The 15,008-nt window shown below is 42.0% G+C and overlaps 1 protein-coding gene across 2 annotated transcripts in view; it reads left to right on the forward strand.

Moving 5' to 3' along the window:
- ABCC3 (ATP binding cassette subfamily C member 3) overlaps positions 1-15,008 on the forward strand; it is a 50,133-nt gene that overhangs the window by 19,663 nt on the left and 15,462 nt on the right. For both annotated transcript variants that reach the window (XM_057418367.1, XM_057418369.1), the window contains exons 6-15: positions 242-303; positions 1,494-1,625; positions 5,574-5,792; positions 8,087-8,264; positions 8,793-8,954; positions 10,337-10,429; positions 11,709-11,912; positions 13,147-13,293; positions 13,702-13,789; positions 14,799-14,865. In XM_057418367.1, the coding sequence (XP_057274350.1) occupies positions 242-303; positions 1,494-1,625; positions 5,574-5,792; positions 8,087-8,264; positions 8,793-8,954; positions 10,337-10,429; positions 11,709-11,912; positions 13,147-13,293; positions 13,702-13,789; positions 14,799-14,865 (1,352 nt within the window). The remainder of the gene's footprint in view (positions 1-241; positions 304-1,493; positions 1,626-5,573; positions 5,793-8,086; positions 8,265-8,792; positions 8,955-10,336; positions 10,430-11,708; positions 11,913-13,146; positions 13,294-13,701; positions 13,790-14,798; positions 14,866-15,008) is intronic.

The raw sequence follows: 15,008 nt of genomic DNA on the forward strand, positions 1-15,008 counted from the left end.
ATGACATTTCACTTTAAGTGTGATTTAAAGGCAATATAAAAAGCAATTTTTAAAGATGAAGACATGGGAAATTAAAGAAATCAATTTGATGTCTTGTTAGGACATAGGTACATACATGTGATATACCATATAATATACCAAAACTGATCAAAGTAGACTGTTGTCTTATTAAACTAATGGTAAATGTCTTGCTTTATTTATCTTGGTTTTGGTTTTCTTTTCCCCCATAACTTTGTTATAGAATCCATGTCCAGAGTTAACTTCAGGCTTCCTCTCAAGATTGACATTTTGGTGGTTTACAAGGTAAGCTTCTCTTTTCCAGCTGTTGGACAGCTGACACCCCCAAACTCTACTTGTGATGTATGTTATACAGCGTTAGCAACGCAGAGATTTTTCCTCTGACAGCAGTTGAAGTTGGATGCTCTTTCATCCACAGTGGTGTCAGCACTTCTTGCAGTTGCCTTTTCAGAAACAGCTTTTGGAGTGCTCATAATGCTCAAACTTCTTCGCTGAGCAGCAGTGGCAACAACTGTGGCATGACTAATAGGGTATACAGCTTGCTTGTGCTTCCTGCGTGCTGGAGTGTAACCTAAACCAGGATGTAAGGCTGTTCCACAAGATTAACTAATGCAACCTTTCACCCACCTGAGAATGCATTTTGTTTGCTGTTGAGGTTCGTGGGTGAATGCTCTTTTATAAGGACATTTTCTGGGCAAGAGGGAAAGTAAACAGTTATGTATACAAATGATTGCCACCAAGCGATACTGCTGTCAAAAGGCATGCGTATTAAAGATGGAAATTTGAGATAGGGCTTACTGCTACTCCGTGACAAAGAGGTGGAGCAGCTGTCAAAGGTCATGTTAAGATCCAGTTTTTCCATAGTGGTTGAGGATGTTGAGATCTTCATTCTTCCACCTGTGTAACTCTATTGTCCTGGCAACAGCCCTGTAAGGGTTTTTTTTTAAGTGAGAGTGAGATCTTTCTAAACTTCAGAGTTTTGAACTCTCAGCTTCTCCATTGAGATTCTTGGCAATTACATGTTTGCATCCCTTGACAAAATTCCTGTCACAGTTGAGGAGCTGTAGTTTTCAGAGAAATCTGGTTTTCCTTTAACTTACATGAGCTCCTCTTTTGCATTTTGTTCACCTCTGACAGTTATTCCAGATAGACTTAATTTATTTTCCCTTCTAAAGCTTCACAAGTTCATTTAAGTGCTTCTGGTGGTTGGTTTTTATTGTCCCATTTTTTTTTCCTGAAGTGATGTTTTCAATCAAATACATGTAAGCAGATCAACGCACTGTCCTTTCCTTAATTGCAAGCTTCAATATAAGGAACAAAGGGAGATGGGTGTGTAAGATGAACAAAGGGTGTAATTATCACCCTTCCTGTGGAGAAGAATCTTCTTGCTTTTGTTAGCTTAATAGTCCCAGAGTTATTAGCAATGCTTTAAGTTCTGTTGGCTAAACTGAATCTGTTTTCCTCCATATGTGCAGCATGGCAATTCTTGGGTACAAAAGGCCCCTTGAAGATAAAGATTTGTGGTCGCTGAATGAAGATGATACTTCGAAAGTTATTGTGCAGCAACTGGCTAAAGAGTGGGACAAAGAAAAAGCGATGTGCAAAGAGTAAGTATACAACCAAGTCTGCAAACAGATTGATCTGAGTCATCCCAACATTAAATAAGCTGCTTGTCTCTGAAAATAAGGCAGCTAAAAACGGCACCTGCCTCTTCAACCCGTCTGTTCTTCCTTCAAGTTAACAGTCAAATTGGCCTATTTTAATATGCCAAGGCAGAAGAAATCAGGCTCTGGGGCTTGTGTACCACTGACACACTTTTTAGCTAGGTGCTTAAAGCCTGCGTGTGCAGGTAGTGCCATTTCCCATGTGGAGAAGGGCTGAAAATGCATAAGCAGAAGGGATTGAGTTGGTTGGATTGCAGAAAATTAACATCTTTAATCACTGGGCTGGTAGATGTCTAACCCCATAATTGCATCCCTCCTGGGCATGTTAGAGCACAACTTCTAGGCACCAGAAACCAAAAGGGATTCCTCATCATCCCCATCATGAGGTTTTTGGCCTATTTTTAGCCTTAAGGCTCTTAAGAGTGAGCAACTCTTGAAGAGTGAGGAACTCTTCACTTCCGAGCAGTAAAGACAGGAAACTTGATACATGTGAAAGGCAGGAGGGCAGGAGATATCCTGCTTTGATTGCTGAGGCCCTACTAATGTTGCCTAGAAAGTTAGCAGCAAAACTCTCATAGTCTCTGATGGAAATGGGGAGGGTCAGAACTTGCATATAGTTACATCCATGCTGGAGAGGATATCCTTTTTATTGCACGTTCTGTCCCAATTTAATCGTCAGAAATTATCTATTGTGCAACTGTATTTCCTTCTCCCATTGGTTAGTGTCCAAAACATTTCCAAACAAATAGATGTGATAATAGAGTGTTTCAAATGAAAAATGTCAATAAGGAGGAGGCCTGCACTTCCATTTCCTTTCATTGTGGAGATTTTTTCTCCATGTGGAGGCTTTCCTCTGTTCTCTTCTGTGTGTGTCCTTGCCAAATTGGAAATACCCTATTATGTGATAATATTAGGAGAGGGTTGTAAGGTTCTTGGCAAGGCTAAATGTGATTTGGAGAGTTCCACTTTGCAGCTCAGATCTGAAAGGTTTCCAGCACTAACACGAGCAGCTTGTCCACCAGTGCTCGGTGTGTATGTGCCTTGTGGTTTTATACTTCAGGTTTTTATTGTTCTCGTAACGTCTCTATTTTTACGGCGTGGAATAACGTGCATTGTCTGGGTCCTGCTCTTTTTGCACAGACATAAATCTCACTCCCCTCAGGCTTTTAATATAGTAAGAGCACAGCGCTTGTGCAGAAGTGCCAAGGGTCCAGGAAAGCTTTTGCTAGGAAACCAGAAACCGTGCCTGGAGTTTTGTCGTGGGATTCATTGCGTTTTGGAAGTGATTCATGCAAACTGGGGCCAGTTGGCAATGAATTAAACTGTAAATGCTGGCTTGTATTTAGCTCAGGTAAAATTGTGTGGCGACTGCATTAACGATTCTAAGGTGGGGAAAAGAGCAAAAACAAAGCAAATCACTGTACTCCATATTGCTGGGTTTCACGTAACACTAAAAGCTTCATGGCTCAGCTTATTCCTCAATTACAAGTAGGTATTCTCAATTACTTCATGTCAAATAACATTACTGATAGTTGCTTGGCAGCCGTTGGAAATACTTATTTTAACTCATTAAAGCTGCTCTGAGCAAGTTTTTATGACGTTAAAAACGCTATGTCAAGCTGTACTCATATTGCAAGTGTCATGGAAAATATTTGCAGTGTACGTAGTAGTAATTTCTTTTAACATACTTCATCAGTTGCAACTCTGGGATAGGAAAAGCTTTAAAGTTGTTGCATGGTAATGATTAGCACACTTCTATTGTTCCTAAACCTATAAACCCTTTTTTGCCTCACAGCTGTCGTGTGAATTACTGTTTAATAATTGCTAATAATTCATTTGCCACTAATGAGTAACAGGAGAGCTCAGTGTGGATTTAAGTTTTTTTTCCTTTGCTCTCTTTACATGTATGGCTGAGGTCTCGTCTCACCCGTTTTACTGATAAATGCAGTTTCTTCTGAGAAAGAGCCGTGCTGGATGGAGAAGGGAGGTCTGGAACCCATTTTGGCTCATTTTTAGTTAGCTTCAGAGTTTAAAGACTATGCTTATGAAGACGCATGGAAGATGCAGAGCCTTGTCGTCACCATTGAGAGGCCTGTGTGTTTTCCCATGAGATAATTGCCGTCTATTATCTGCCCTGCTATAAATAATGGAAACCAGGCACATGCTTTTTGCTTTGATAAAAAGCTGGGTGTGAGCGGTCCCACACGCTGCTGAAAACCTGACCTCACCTAGCTACCGGTAGTAAACACTAGAAGTGCATTTTCTCCCTTTGGGATTTTTTACTGTAAGAGAACTATTGCGTTGCTGTTAGCTCACTGTAATAAACCTTTTTAATAGCACAAAGCTAAGGGCAAGTAGTCTTGTTTCTTCAAATCCTTCAATGAGTTTAACAGTCTTGGTTGCTAGAAAAATAAGGCTTTGCTCATAAACTGTCCAGGTTTGATCGGGAAGGACAAAGACAGCACTGTTTGTTCCTGTCTGGGAGGGGCTTAGTGGAAATAAATGTCTGGTTTAGGTTCTCCCCCTGCCCTTAAACCTTATTGCAAAGAAATTGGGATTTGCGAATGCCTTTGTTTTGAACGGATATGAGCAAGTTCCTACCTGTGGACTTAGCCACAGTGATCGTTTTGAATGCTCACAGGCTGTTGGAATGATTTGACTCTGCAGCCAGCCAGCTCCAAGAAATCTGTGCACTCTTTATGAAGAATCATAAATCCAACCTCACTTGGTTGTACTTACAATTTATTCTTCAAATGCCTTCTTGTAAGCGTTCACTGTTCCTAGGCTGTCTCTTCCATCTGTCACTTCTTATAAGGCTTATGTGCCCCAGACTCATTTCCTTCTCCCTGCTCCACCTGGACTTAACCTTCCTGGCTGACGTTCAGGAAATTGTTCTTTAGGTCCCACAGCCCCCAAGAAACAACAGCAGTTTGGTGTTTGCTGGTGGAAAAGCTGCTCTTTGAGAGCAATACATAGAGGAAATAATTTCCCAGAGCATCCCCTCTTTATTGACGGGCAACAGAAGTCAGGCACCTAAACCCCATTAGGTGCTTGCAGAACACCTGCCTGGAGCCCTGGAGAGCAGCATGGACTCTTTGGTCCATTTTTCATCAAAGAGCTTTGCAGATGAGGTTGCTTTTGTTATCTTGTTTTGCCGATGGAGAAAGAGAGGCACAAAGTAAGAAAGGGACACAGCCAAACAGTGTTTAAATGCTGAAACTGGCACCTGAGGAAAACTTGGGCACCTAAACCCATGGTTTTTGTCCTGAAGGAACCTCAGTCAGCCATGGCCCAGGTGGCTCAGCTTTGGAGGCACTATGGTTTGTAATCTTTGAAGTTTCCAGGAATGCAAAGCTCTATTTAGAGAGGGCTGTGTCTGCATCCTCTCTTAGCTTGGCATGTAATTCAATACTTGTCTCTCCCAGAGGGATTCAGGCTAGTAGCTGTGTCATCAGATAAGGCTAAAGGGTTGTACAGCTACTAACTGAGTAACAAATACAGCCTCAGAAAGAATAGGTGCGGGTGCCTTTTGAGGTATGTAAATAACAACTGTTAGAGAATTCCTGCACAAGAAATTGGTGATTCAAGGTCAATCTGTCCTCTGCTAAAGGAATTCAAGCCTTCATCTCCTATTCCTTTGGGCCATGTTCTCATCCCATGGTGATTGATTTTCTGGCCTAGGGAGTGCAGACTTTGTAAATACTGCAGAAAAAGAATACTTATTACACAAGAGTGGCCTGTCTCTGAGCACATCTAGGTCTTGTTGAAAGTCTTGCTGTTCATCAGTAGCAGAGCAAAGAAAGGAGCAGACTTTTAGATGCTACCGCAGTGCTCTACACATAGGGTAGTGACATTGTCAGCCGTCTCTAATTGCTAGTTTCATTCCTCTAGGAAGGAAGATGTGACATATATGAAGAAATCTAACAATGTGCTGAATCACATTGGTGATGGTCCGGAGGAAGCAGAAGTTCTGATCGGAGACAAAAAGCACAATAGAAAACCTTCCTTTCTCAAAGCTTTGTTGAGGACCTTTGGGCCGTATTTCTTAATCGGTTCCTTCTTCAAGCTGATACAAGACCTGCTTTCTTTCGTCAACCCTCAGCTGTTAAGGTTGGTGCACTGCGTGAGTAGCTTCTATGCATAAATCCTATGGAGGCTTAACTTTGGCACAAAGTATTTGTTTTTCAAATGCATAGCTAGCTTCCCCTCACAGTGCTGCATGTGTGTGCTCCCTCACCTTCCCACCGAACTGCCTGAAAACAGGAGCTCTTTATTGTGGACTGAGCTCTAAATTGGGCAAGCTTCACTGAAGCAGTGATTCATAAATCACCCATCACCAATAGACAGCTTTGAATTACAAATTACCTGTTGCTCTGTGCAGCAATCCAAAGCAATTTCTCCCCATGTCTAAAGGATTACTTGTGTAATCAAAGCGAAGCACTGCTTGTTGGATCCAGTAGTCTCTGTACATCTGATACCCACATGTGTTACCCACAGGGGTGGTGGCTGCAGCTGTAGCATGACTTGATATACAGATGAAGTGTGGTGCTCAAGTATGTGGTGCTTTGGCCTTGATGTTGTAATCTGGGAAAGCTTTTGCACCATTTAGATGAGTTCACGTGTTCTCAGTTGTGTGCAGCAATGGGAATGTGTGAGGCACAGTTGCAGTCAATTTCCATGTGAAAGTAAATTGTGGTTCTATTAGAAAGAAAGAGAGCAATCTTGACAAAGTGGTGCGTCCTCAGATGCTCCTTGTATGAGGAACATCCATACCTCCCATCTCCAGGGGAGACCAGTTGCTCAGCCTGATCCATATTGGGATTTGCATGATCCCCTCATTTTTTTCTCTGTTAGTATTATCCCTCAAGTGAGAAACTCGCCACATAATCATTAACTAAGAAAAAAACAGTGGAAATACCAGCATTTCTCTCAAACAATTATTCTCCCAGTTTTAAATCAATGGAAAAGCACATAGTCCTGTTAATGCATGAGAGAGGAATGGAGGTTGGATGGAGGCCACAGGTAGATGTGGGGAAGGGAGAAAGAAAGGGCCCTGCTCCTATATGAGTGTCTCTTAAAATAGCACCAGTGTGGAGCTGTGTTCTGAGATCGTGTTCTTCTGTGGGTAGTTTGTGACATGCCCAGAAATATGCCAAGCAGAGGGTCCAATCCAGTATGGTGACATTTAATAGCTTACAGTCTGTCTTCTCCTGGAGTCCCTTGTGAAGAGGGGGCAGCTGGCTTCCTCCTGGGAACACATTAAGTATGATCTATTCTGGGGATTTCTCAAATCTGCCTAAATTCCTGGATATGTTGTCACTGGTATCTCAAGGCGTATGATGGGGAATTTCTTCTCAAGGCTAAATTCCTGCAGCCTTGGAAAATGCACTGCTAGTGGTAAGAGAAAATGAAGCAGCCACGGCTGTGTGGCGTACTGCATGTAAGACAGTTTTATGTTTCTAAAATGATTGCTGAATCCCATGCCAGGACTGTGAGGGAGAGCTTTTCCTGAAGCTGTCCACTTACAGCATGAACTGGTGCAGTGCAGAAGGAATATCTCTATGGAATGGAAGAAGAAAGATGTAGGAACCTCATGCTTCTAACGCAAGGCTTTGGAGCCTGATTTGTAGCTTCCAGGTGTATTTTCCCCCTGCTGGTTATTTGAACCATGGAGTCAAATCTTTGTTCCTCCCATATTTTAACTGTCCAGTGCTCTGGTCAGGAGGCTGAAATCACCACTGTGATTTTTGGGTACACTGGACATTGCCATATGTTGTCCTCCTTGTGTGACAGTGTGCAGGGAGAGCAGCTGTGTGCAGTAAGAAATGGCTTACTAATAAAAGATGACACATCAGTTTAACAGTACCAAAAAAGGAGGAGTGAAGAACTCTTTATGCATCCATCCAGGAGGATGTCTTTTAATCTAGCTTCTTTTTATGGGAAATCACCCCAGGCAGAAGCACTTGGGCTGCTCGAAAAGGATTTGGGTAAGAAGCTGGTTTCGCCTGCTTTACTACACAGTCCTACTGTGTCCTATCATTCACCTCTTGCCCTGGGGAGCTGCCTAACCGAGCTCAGACAGTGAGCCATGTGTTTAAACGCTGGATCTCAGGGGAAACCCTAAAGTATTTCATTTTCTCCAGCCTCATTTCCAAATGGACTTACTCACTGGCAAAGCCTAGGGTTTTACTGTTGGATCCTTGCAGTGCTGTTTGAGTGAGATCGTAACTCAGCTCGCATCCTGGAGAGCTGTTTACTCTCTGTGGTTAGAGAGAGGATGTGGCACAATGCCACAGTTGAGAGAAGCTGTGTGATGTCCCATGAAACTTGCTGCATGTGTTTTATTTTTGTTTCTTTTTTCTTTTCCTTCCCCAATCTCCTGGAAAAAAAAAAAAACAACCCAGTGCATTAATTGGCTTCATTAAGAACAAAGATGCCCCAGCCTGGTGGGGATTTGTGATTGCTGCTTTGATGTTTATCTGTGCTGTGCTGCAGACACTCATACTTCACCAGCATTTCCAGTACTGCTTTGTTACTGGGATGCGGCTGAGAACTGGGATCACTGGAGTGATATACCGAAAGGTAAGACTGGAGTCGTTTCATGGGCTGGAGAACCAGTGTATAAGCCAAGCAAGTGGCCTCCATTCTGAAATACTCAGGGGTGAGCAGGCATATTGAAGAATAGCCTCCTGGAATAGAAAAGATTGGGGGGTTTGGTGAGATTTTAAGGAGTACCTCTATCATACTTCATGGAATTTTCTAGTGATCAGCAATTTAATGTTGGTTGATCACCAGCCATATCACAGGCATCTGCTGGTTCACTTTAACTGTTCAGAAACGGGATCCAGGAGAATAGCATGTCTGTGCGATGGGTTGGTTAGATGCAGCTAGGTTTTCTTCACAGCGCTCCACACTGCTTGAGATAGAGTGAACCATTTCATGAAGTCTTGTTCTTTGGAGATTGTGAATTGATGTAGATGTGAATTATTTTATTCTTGCTGGAGAAGCACATGCTGGGGAGTGTCTTTTGATAATAATGGAGGATTTCTCCTCTGTGTTTCTCCACATGTATCAGGATTGTGAAACTACCGAATCTCTCTTCTTTCTCAGTCCTTAGTCATCACAAACTCAGCCAAGCGCTCATCTACTGTGGGAGAAATCGTCAACTTGATGTCAGTGGATGCCCAGCGGTTCATGGACCTGATGACTTTCCTGAACATGCTGTGGTCTGCACCACTCCAGATATTCCTGGCTTTGTATTTCCTCTGGCAGGTACAGACATTGGGACGTTTTTCTTCAGGATTTGTCTGAATGACGTGCAAACTTTTTGTGGTGGTGGTGTTAATTTGACCCTTTCCTGCTGGTTTTGGTTCTGGGGAGGTTTCTTAGAAGCTTACTTCTCTGCCCAGTAGTAAAACAGCTTGTAGTGGTGTACACCCTTCATCTCTTCATTATTCTGTTCATCTGGTAAGGAAGATAAGGCGTTTGAAGGCGCTATGTCTCCTCTGTCTCTACCATGCTTTGATAGGATCAGTCTTGGACTCATCGCAGCATTCACAGTAGTTGATACAAGTGACAGCTTGAGGGAAATGGTCTAAAAAGCAAACCAAACAGAAAAACAACCCTGGCCATGAGAAATGTAAGCCATATATAAAGATATATAAAGCCATATATAAAGATATAAAGGGGAAGTTTAGATTGGATATAAGGAGGAAATTCTTTCCTGTTAGGGTGGTGAGGCACTGGAATGGGTTGCCCAGGGAGGTTGTGGATGCTCCATCCTTGGCAGTGTTTGGGGCTGGGTTGGACAGAGCCTTGGGTGCCCTGGTTTAGTGTGAGGTGTCCCTGCCCATGGCAGGGCATTTGGAACTTGATGATCTTAAGGTCCTTTCCAACCCTAACTGTTCTATGATTCTATGATTATATCACACTATATAAAGAAGTTTTGTACAGAGCAACATGAAACAAATCTCACCTGGAATAACCATCATTTTTCCTTTGCAACAGTGAAGTTGGTTTATTCCAGGTTCAGTTTGAGTGCCGCCTTTCAGCCTTCAAACGTTTCTATGCAATTAATCTGATTTCACTGCATAAACAGTAGCACCAGTTTAACCATATTGATTTAGATTTGAAAGCCATTAAGCTGCAGCAGCTTTATGAGTTACTGCTCTGCTGGTGGGATGAACTAGCAGTTTGTATGCATTTACTCGCACTGAGGGTACTGGGTTAATTCAGTAATTGCAGTTCCTGAGGTCAGAGTGAAGTCAATGGAAAAACTCCTTCTGTGTGGCTTATTTGTTCCCTTTCTACATTTGCTCAATAGAATCATAGAAACACATGATCAATAGGTCTATATTTCCGTTAGTTCAGACTTACTTTGCCCTCCCACTGGGAACCACTTAGCAGGTAAATCACAAACCACTCTGCTGTTGCCAATATGAGCACAATAATAATTCAAGGTGGATGCTGTCATAGTTTTCTGTCTCCTCCTCATACCTGTTCTGTAGGCTCAAAACACTTCACTGGGAGGAGTTCAGCTTGTCTGTGTAAGACATTGATTTCTGTTTCTATAACCTGCTGTTGTTTTCATGTTTGCCATAGGGAACAGCAGCACTTGGGTACGACAACAACTTACCTTTTTTCTTTCAATCAAGACTTTAGGGCCTTCTGTGCTGGCAGGAGTTGCTGTGATGGTTTTACTTATCCCATTTAACTCTGCAATAGCAATGAAAACCAGAGCATTCCAGGTAAGGTACCAGCAGAGAAGGTGATGTTACCTGAATTGGCAGCTGTGCTATGAGAAGTTAAGGCATCAGTGGTTGTCTTGGCCATTAATGACCTGCCATTTGCACCAGTTTACTTATGAGTAAGATCTTACTAATATATTTAATAACTGTATCTTCTCAGATAGGTTTTCCATAGTGAATTGGATGCTGTTTAAGGGAAAGGTGTGGCGTTGAGTCAGTGGCTCTTCATACTGCTGGAGCAGCTTCTGGGATTAGCAAATCTCTTTGTCTCCATGTCCCTTTGGCTGGGAGCTCCTTCTAGGAGCATCTAGAGAAAAGGGAAATAAATGCTGTTCTTTAAGCTGTGAATGACTGTTTTCAGAGATGGGAACTGAAACCTGGCAGCCTGGGTTTTATGTTAATAGCTAGTGTTGATTTTTGGTGCTACTGATCTGGGCTAAAGTTGAATTAGTGTCTTAAGGTAAAAGGAGCCTTTATTCTTTTCTTTGTAGTCTCTAGTCGAGGAAGGCTGAAAAAACCAATATAATAGTGCCCTCTGGCTTTGTGCTAGAAAAAAGTAGTAAGTGGCTTGTGCTGTGCAGCCTATCAGTGACTCTATGGAAGATTTGTTAAATCTTCTTCTGTTGATGTATAAAGGTAAGAGTTGGAAAACAAATATAAATTATGACATTTAAGCACAGCCTTAGTAGCAGAGTGCTATTATGACATGTCTTAAAGAGACATCCAGACTTCCCACTAAATCTCTTTGATGCTGTCACATTAGTATTAACATTCCTTTTCTCCCTTGCCCATTATAAGATCTGCAGAGCTGCTTAACTTGGTGTGCATGTGTGTGAATGCAGGTTTTCTGCCTATACAGCTGAGCAGGGACTTTTTATGTTGTTTAAGTAAACATGAAGCACTGTATTCTAATGTATAGGAACAAAAATAAGCTAAGAGTAACCACAATTGCTGAGGGATACCCCAAGAAATACAGCTATGCATATTAGGAAAATCAAAGGAAGAAGCAGAGTAGTATTTTTGTGAAGTGCCTGAATCCTTCTTTAAGGTGGTTTTGAAAGCATAATAGTGAAGATAAGGGGAAAGCTTTTGTACTCTGTTTTCTGATTACTTTGGAGGTATAGACTTGCACAGTAATACTGAGAGCAGTCTGTCTTTGTTCAGTTATCTTGTGCATCCTCTTTAGAAATAGCCCAAGGACCATCACAGCTGTGAGACAACATGCGGAAAACTCTTTTCTCCTGTGACACTTTGTCTCCTGTGTTTACTAATAACCTAGGTGGAACAAATGCGATATAAAGACTCCCGCATTAAGTTAATGAATGAGATTCTGGGCGGCATGAAAGTGCTGAAGCTCTATGCTTGGGAGCCATCGTTCTCAGAGAAGGTCTTGGAGATACGAAAGAATGAGCTGCGAGTCCTCAAAAAATCTGCCTACCTCAATTCTTTGTCCAACTTTGCATGGATCAGCGCGCCATTCCTGGTAAATGGAATTTGCATGGACAAGTACATCCGTGAAGGAGAAGTGTGGGGCTTTCTGCTTGCTAAATGTACATAGGAATAAAATGTAAATACTGTAAAAAAACCCTCATATTCACATGCTTTGAAGCAAAGTCCCCTGTTCTCCAGAGCCTCTTTGTTAATCGGTATTAAAGTATTTCTTGATAAAGCCTGCCAGTGGAAGCTGGGAATTGCTGTCACTGGAGAATTTCCAGCCACTTCAGAATACTTGCCATGACAAATTGAAACTAGAATTTGAAAGCTCAGAGATATCTGTGCATAGCCAAAATAGCAAGAAGAAATCAATTGAGTCAATCAGGACAACGTCTGCCTTTAGCTCTCTTCTACCTTTTAATGTTACAGAGCTCTGCTTGTGTTAGAAGGAGTTGCTAAATTATTCTACCTACATTCTAAATTATTTTACCTAAATTCTAAATTATTCTACCTAAATTCTAAATTATTCTATCTAAACCCAAGGTTGATTTATGTAAAAAAAAAAAAGCCCAAATGATACATTGCCAATTCTGAAGTGCATTTTCCCTCAATTTTTCTCTTTCCCTCTGTTTTCTGCTTCATCCCTTTTCCAGAATGGGTAACAAAAGCATTTGGATAAATGCTTTGTCAAAAATATTCCTAGTTTTTAAGACTGAAGGCCCAACCCTGCAGAAATATTCTTAATGGCTTCAAGATCCTGCTTCTTTCATGTTTCCTTAAATGAGCTTCCTAAAATACACATCCTCATTCCTGCTTACCTATTAGTTTACTGCATAGGATGGTCATGGATGGCCCCTGTCGTACAGGGAGCCAGCAAAAAACCTGGATTTTACTCCCTTTCCTACTGATCAGTAAGCCTTGTTTGCTTAGCCTCCAGTTAACAATGGGAAAATTCAGTTGGGTGAGGTTGGAAATGCAGCCAAACCACAGCCAGATAACAGCTTCTCATTTATATTTACCCGAGCTCTGTAGTTCACCCCTTGAATCTCTAACTGAATGTAGCCATTAGTAATCCAAAAGCTGTTTTATTCCACATGCCCTTTTTATATCGACTTGCTCATGTGACTTGTCATTCTTCAAGCACGTTGAAAAGGTCAGAAAGGGAGAATTTGCCTGATTTTGTTGTTGATACTTTTATTGCAAAGATGCCTATCAGGCTTGACTGCATCTGAAAATGTCAGAATATTACACATCTCACAGCAAACTCATTTTCTGGCTTTCAGGTGGCGTTGACAACGTTTGCTGTGTATGTCTCAGTGGATGAGAAGAATATCCTGGATGCAGAAAAGGCTTTTGTCTCCCTTTCCTTGTTTAACATCTTAAAGTTTCCCCTCAGTATGCTTCCGCAAGTCATCAGCAACATTGCGCAGGTAAGGAGGATCTGGTACAGAAGTTGTTTTCAACAGCTTGAACAAAAAGAGCCTCAGCTGTCCCTGCTTTCTGGCATGCAGAGATCCCTTGCATCCATCTGCCTGTGAGCTGGTTTTCTTTCTGATACCCTTTCTCTGCCGCTGCCCTGTATTGGAAAGCCTGGCTCCTGAGTGAGCTCTTGCCTGTGTGAATTTGCTTTGCTCAGATGAACTCAGCTTGGGCTGAGAAATTTCACCATTTAAAAGCTTGAATTTCACCATCAGACTGATGGCAGGGAAAGAATGAGTCACCGCTGAGGAAGCCCAGGGGTGAAAGCTTAAGCCACTCTGCATGCTTTCTTTGTCAACAGTAAAAGCACTAAATCCCCATGAAAAGAATGATAAAATAACGTCACGCTCCTTTCTTAGACGAGTGTTTCCCTAAAGAGAATTCAGCAGTTCCTGAGTCATGATGAACTTGATCCGAATTCTGTGGAAACAAAAGTGATAGCACCAGGTAAAGACATCAGTATTTCTCTACGCTATGCTAATACAATAAACCTTCTGTGTTTGGTTTGGACTGGTTGAGGTCTGAAAAAAGGCAAAAAAGAAAATAACAATAATAATCTTGGTTTTAATGAAAAGAAATTGCTGCTTTGAAAAGTACATGTTTGTTGTTCAGACTGTGTGGAAACTACAGAAGTTGCTGCCTGTTTCTGAGCTTTGAGCTGAGTCATTGGGCCTGAGTTTGCATCTGCAATGTATTGGATGCTAACAGCACTGAATAGTGAAGTGCATCCACTGACTAGGGACAGCAAGACCTGTTCAAACCTTTCATGCTGCACAAATGCTCAGGACCATTGTGAACAGTTTTGATTTCTTCTTTTGGAAACAGTATCCCAAAACAAATGAGCAAACCAGGTGGTCTCCAAAAGATGTTTTCTCATGTAATACACTTCGCTGATACTGTGGTTTGAAACTTCTCTTGTGTGTGATGCCATAGAGAAGGAGGGATGGTTGTGTGGCTGTCATGCAGATACTGTGCTACATCACCCCACCAGGAGGTAAAGAAAGCCTGCAGATCTGTAACTTGTTAGTGTGGCAAGGAAAAAGCTGCTCAGAGGGAAATTTAATCAGATACATTAAAGCCAACAGCATGCAGTGGTCTCCTACCAACTTGAAAGGGGTTTCTTAAGTGAAGTCGTGCTAACAGTTGAACAGGGCTTCTGAGTAGCAGATGTTGAGACCAGCATCACCAGAACAGGGTGAAGAGGGCAGATTTTGAGCTCCATAGGTCTGTAAGCTCCAGTCTATAGCTTAAGCTGCAGTCAGTTATTTTCACTCTTAAGAAGCCTGTCTTGTGACCCACAGTCATGAGACTGTGCTTCCCATGCCAGTAGAAAAGGGAACTGCAGTGTACATGAAACACCCAGAAATAAAGATTCTTCTGTCTGCTGGTTCCTCAGCCATACTGTTCTGTGTAATACATTTCCTGCCTTCTCTATTATTGTGTTTTTGTCATACAGGCAATGCCATCAGTGTAACAAATGCATCATTCAGCTGGGGAAAGGAGCTGAAGCCATCTCTGAAAGAGTAAGATACCTTTATGCAGTTGCAGTGCAACGTCTACCTGCTTCCTGGTTTCTGGCTTCTGGGCAGTCTCTTTGAAAGATGCTTATTAATACCTGCAGCTTGCTTCTGGAAAAGGTTATTTCCACACATCTCATGTGCCTCTC

The sequence above is a fragment of the Pezoporus wallicus genome, unplaced genomic scaffold (assembly GCF_028554395.1).
Source record: "Pezoporus wallicus isolate ANWC-B61680 ecotype Strahan unplaced genomic scaffold, APGP_CSIRO_Pwel_v1 contig_3710, whole genome shotgun sequence".
Taxonomy (NCBI): Eukaryota; Metazoa; Chordata; class Aves; order Psittaciformes; family Psittacidae; genus Pezoporus; species Pezoporus wallicus.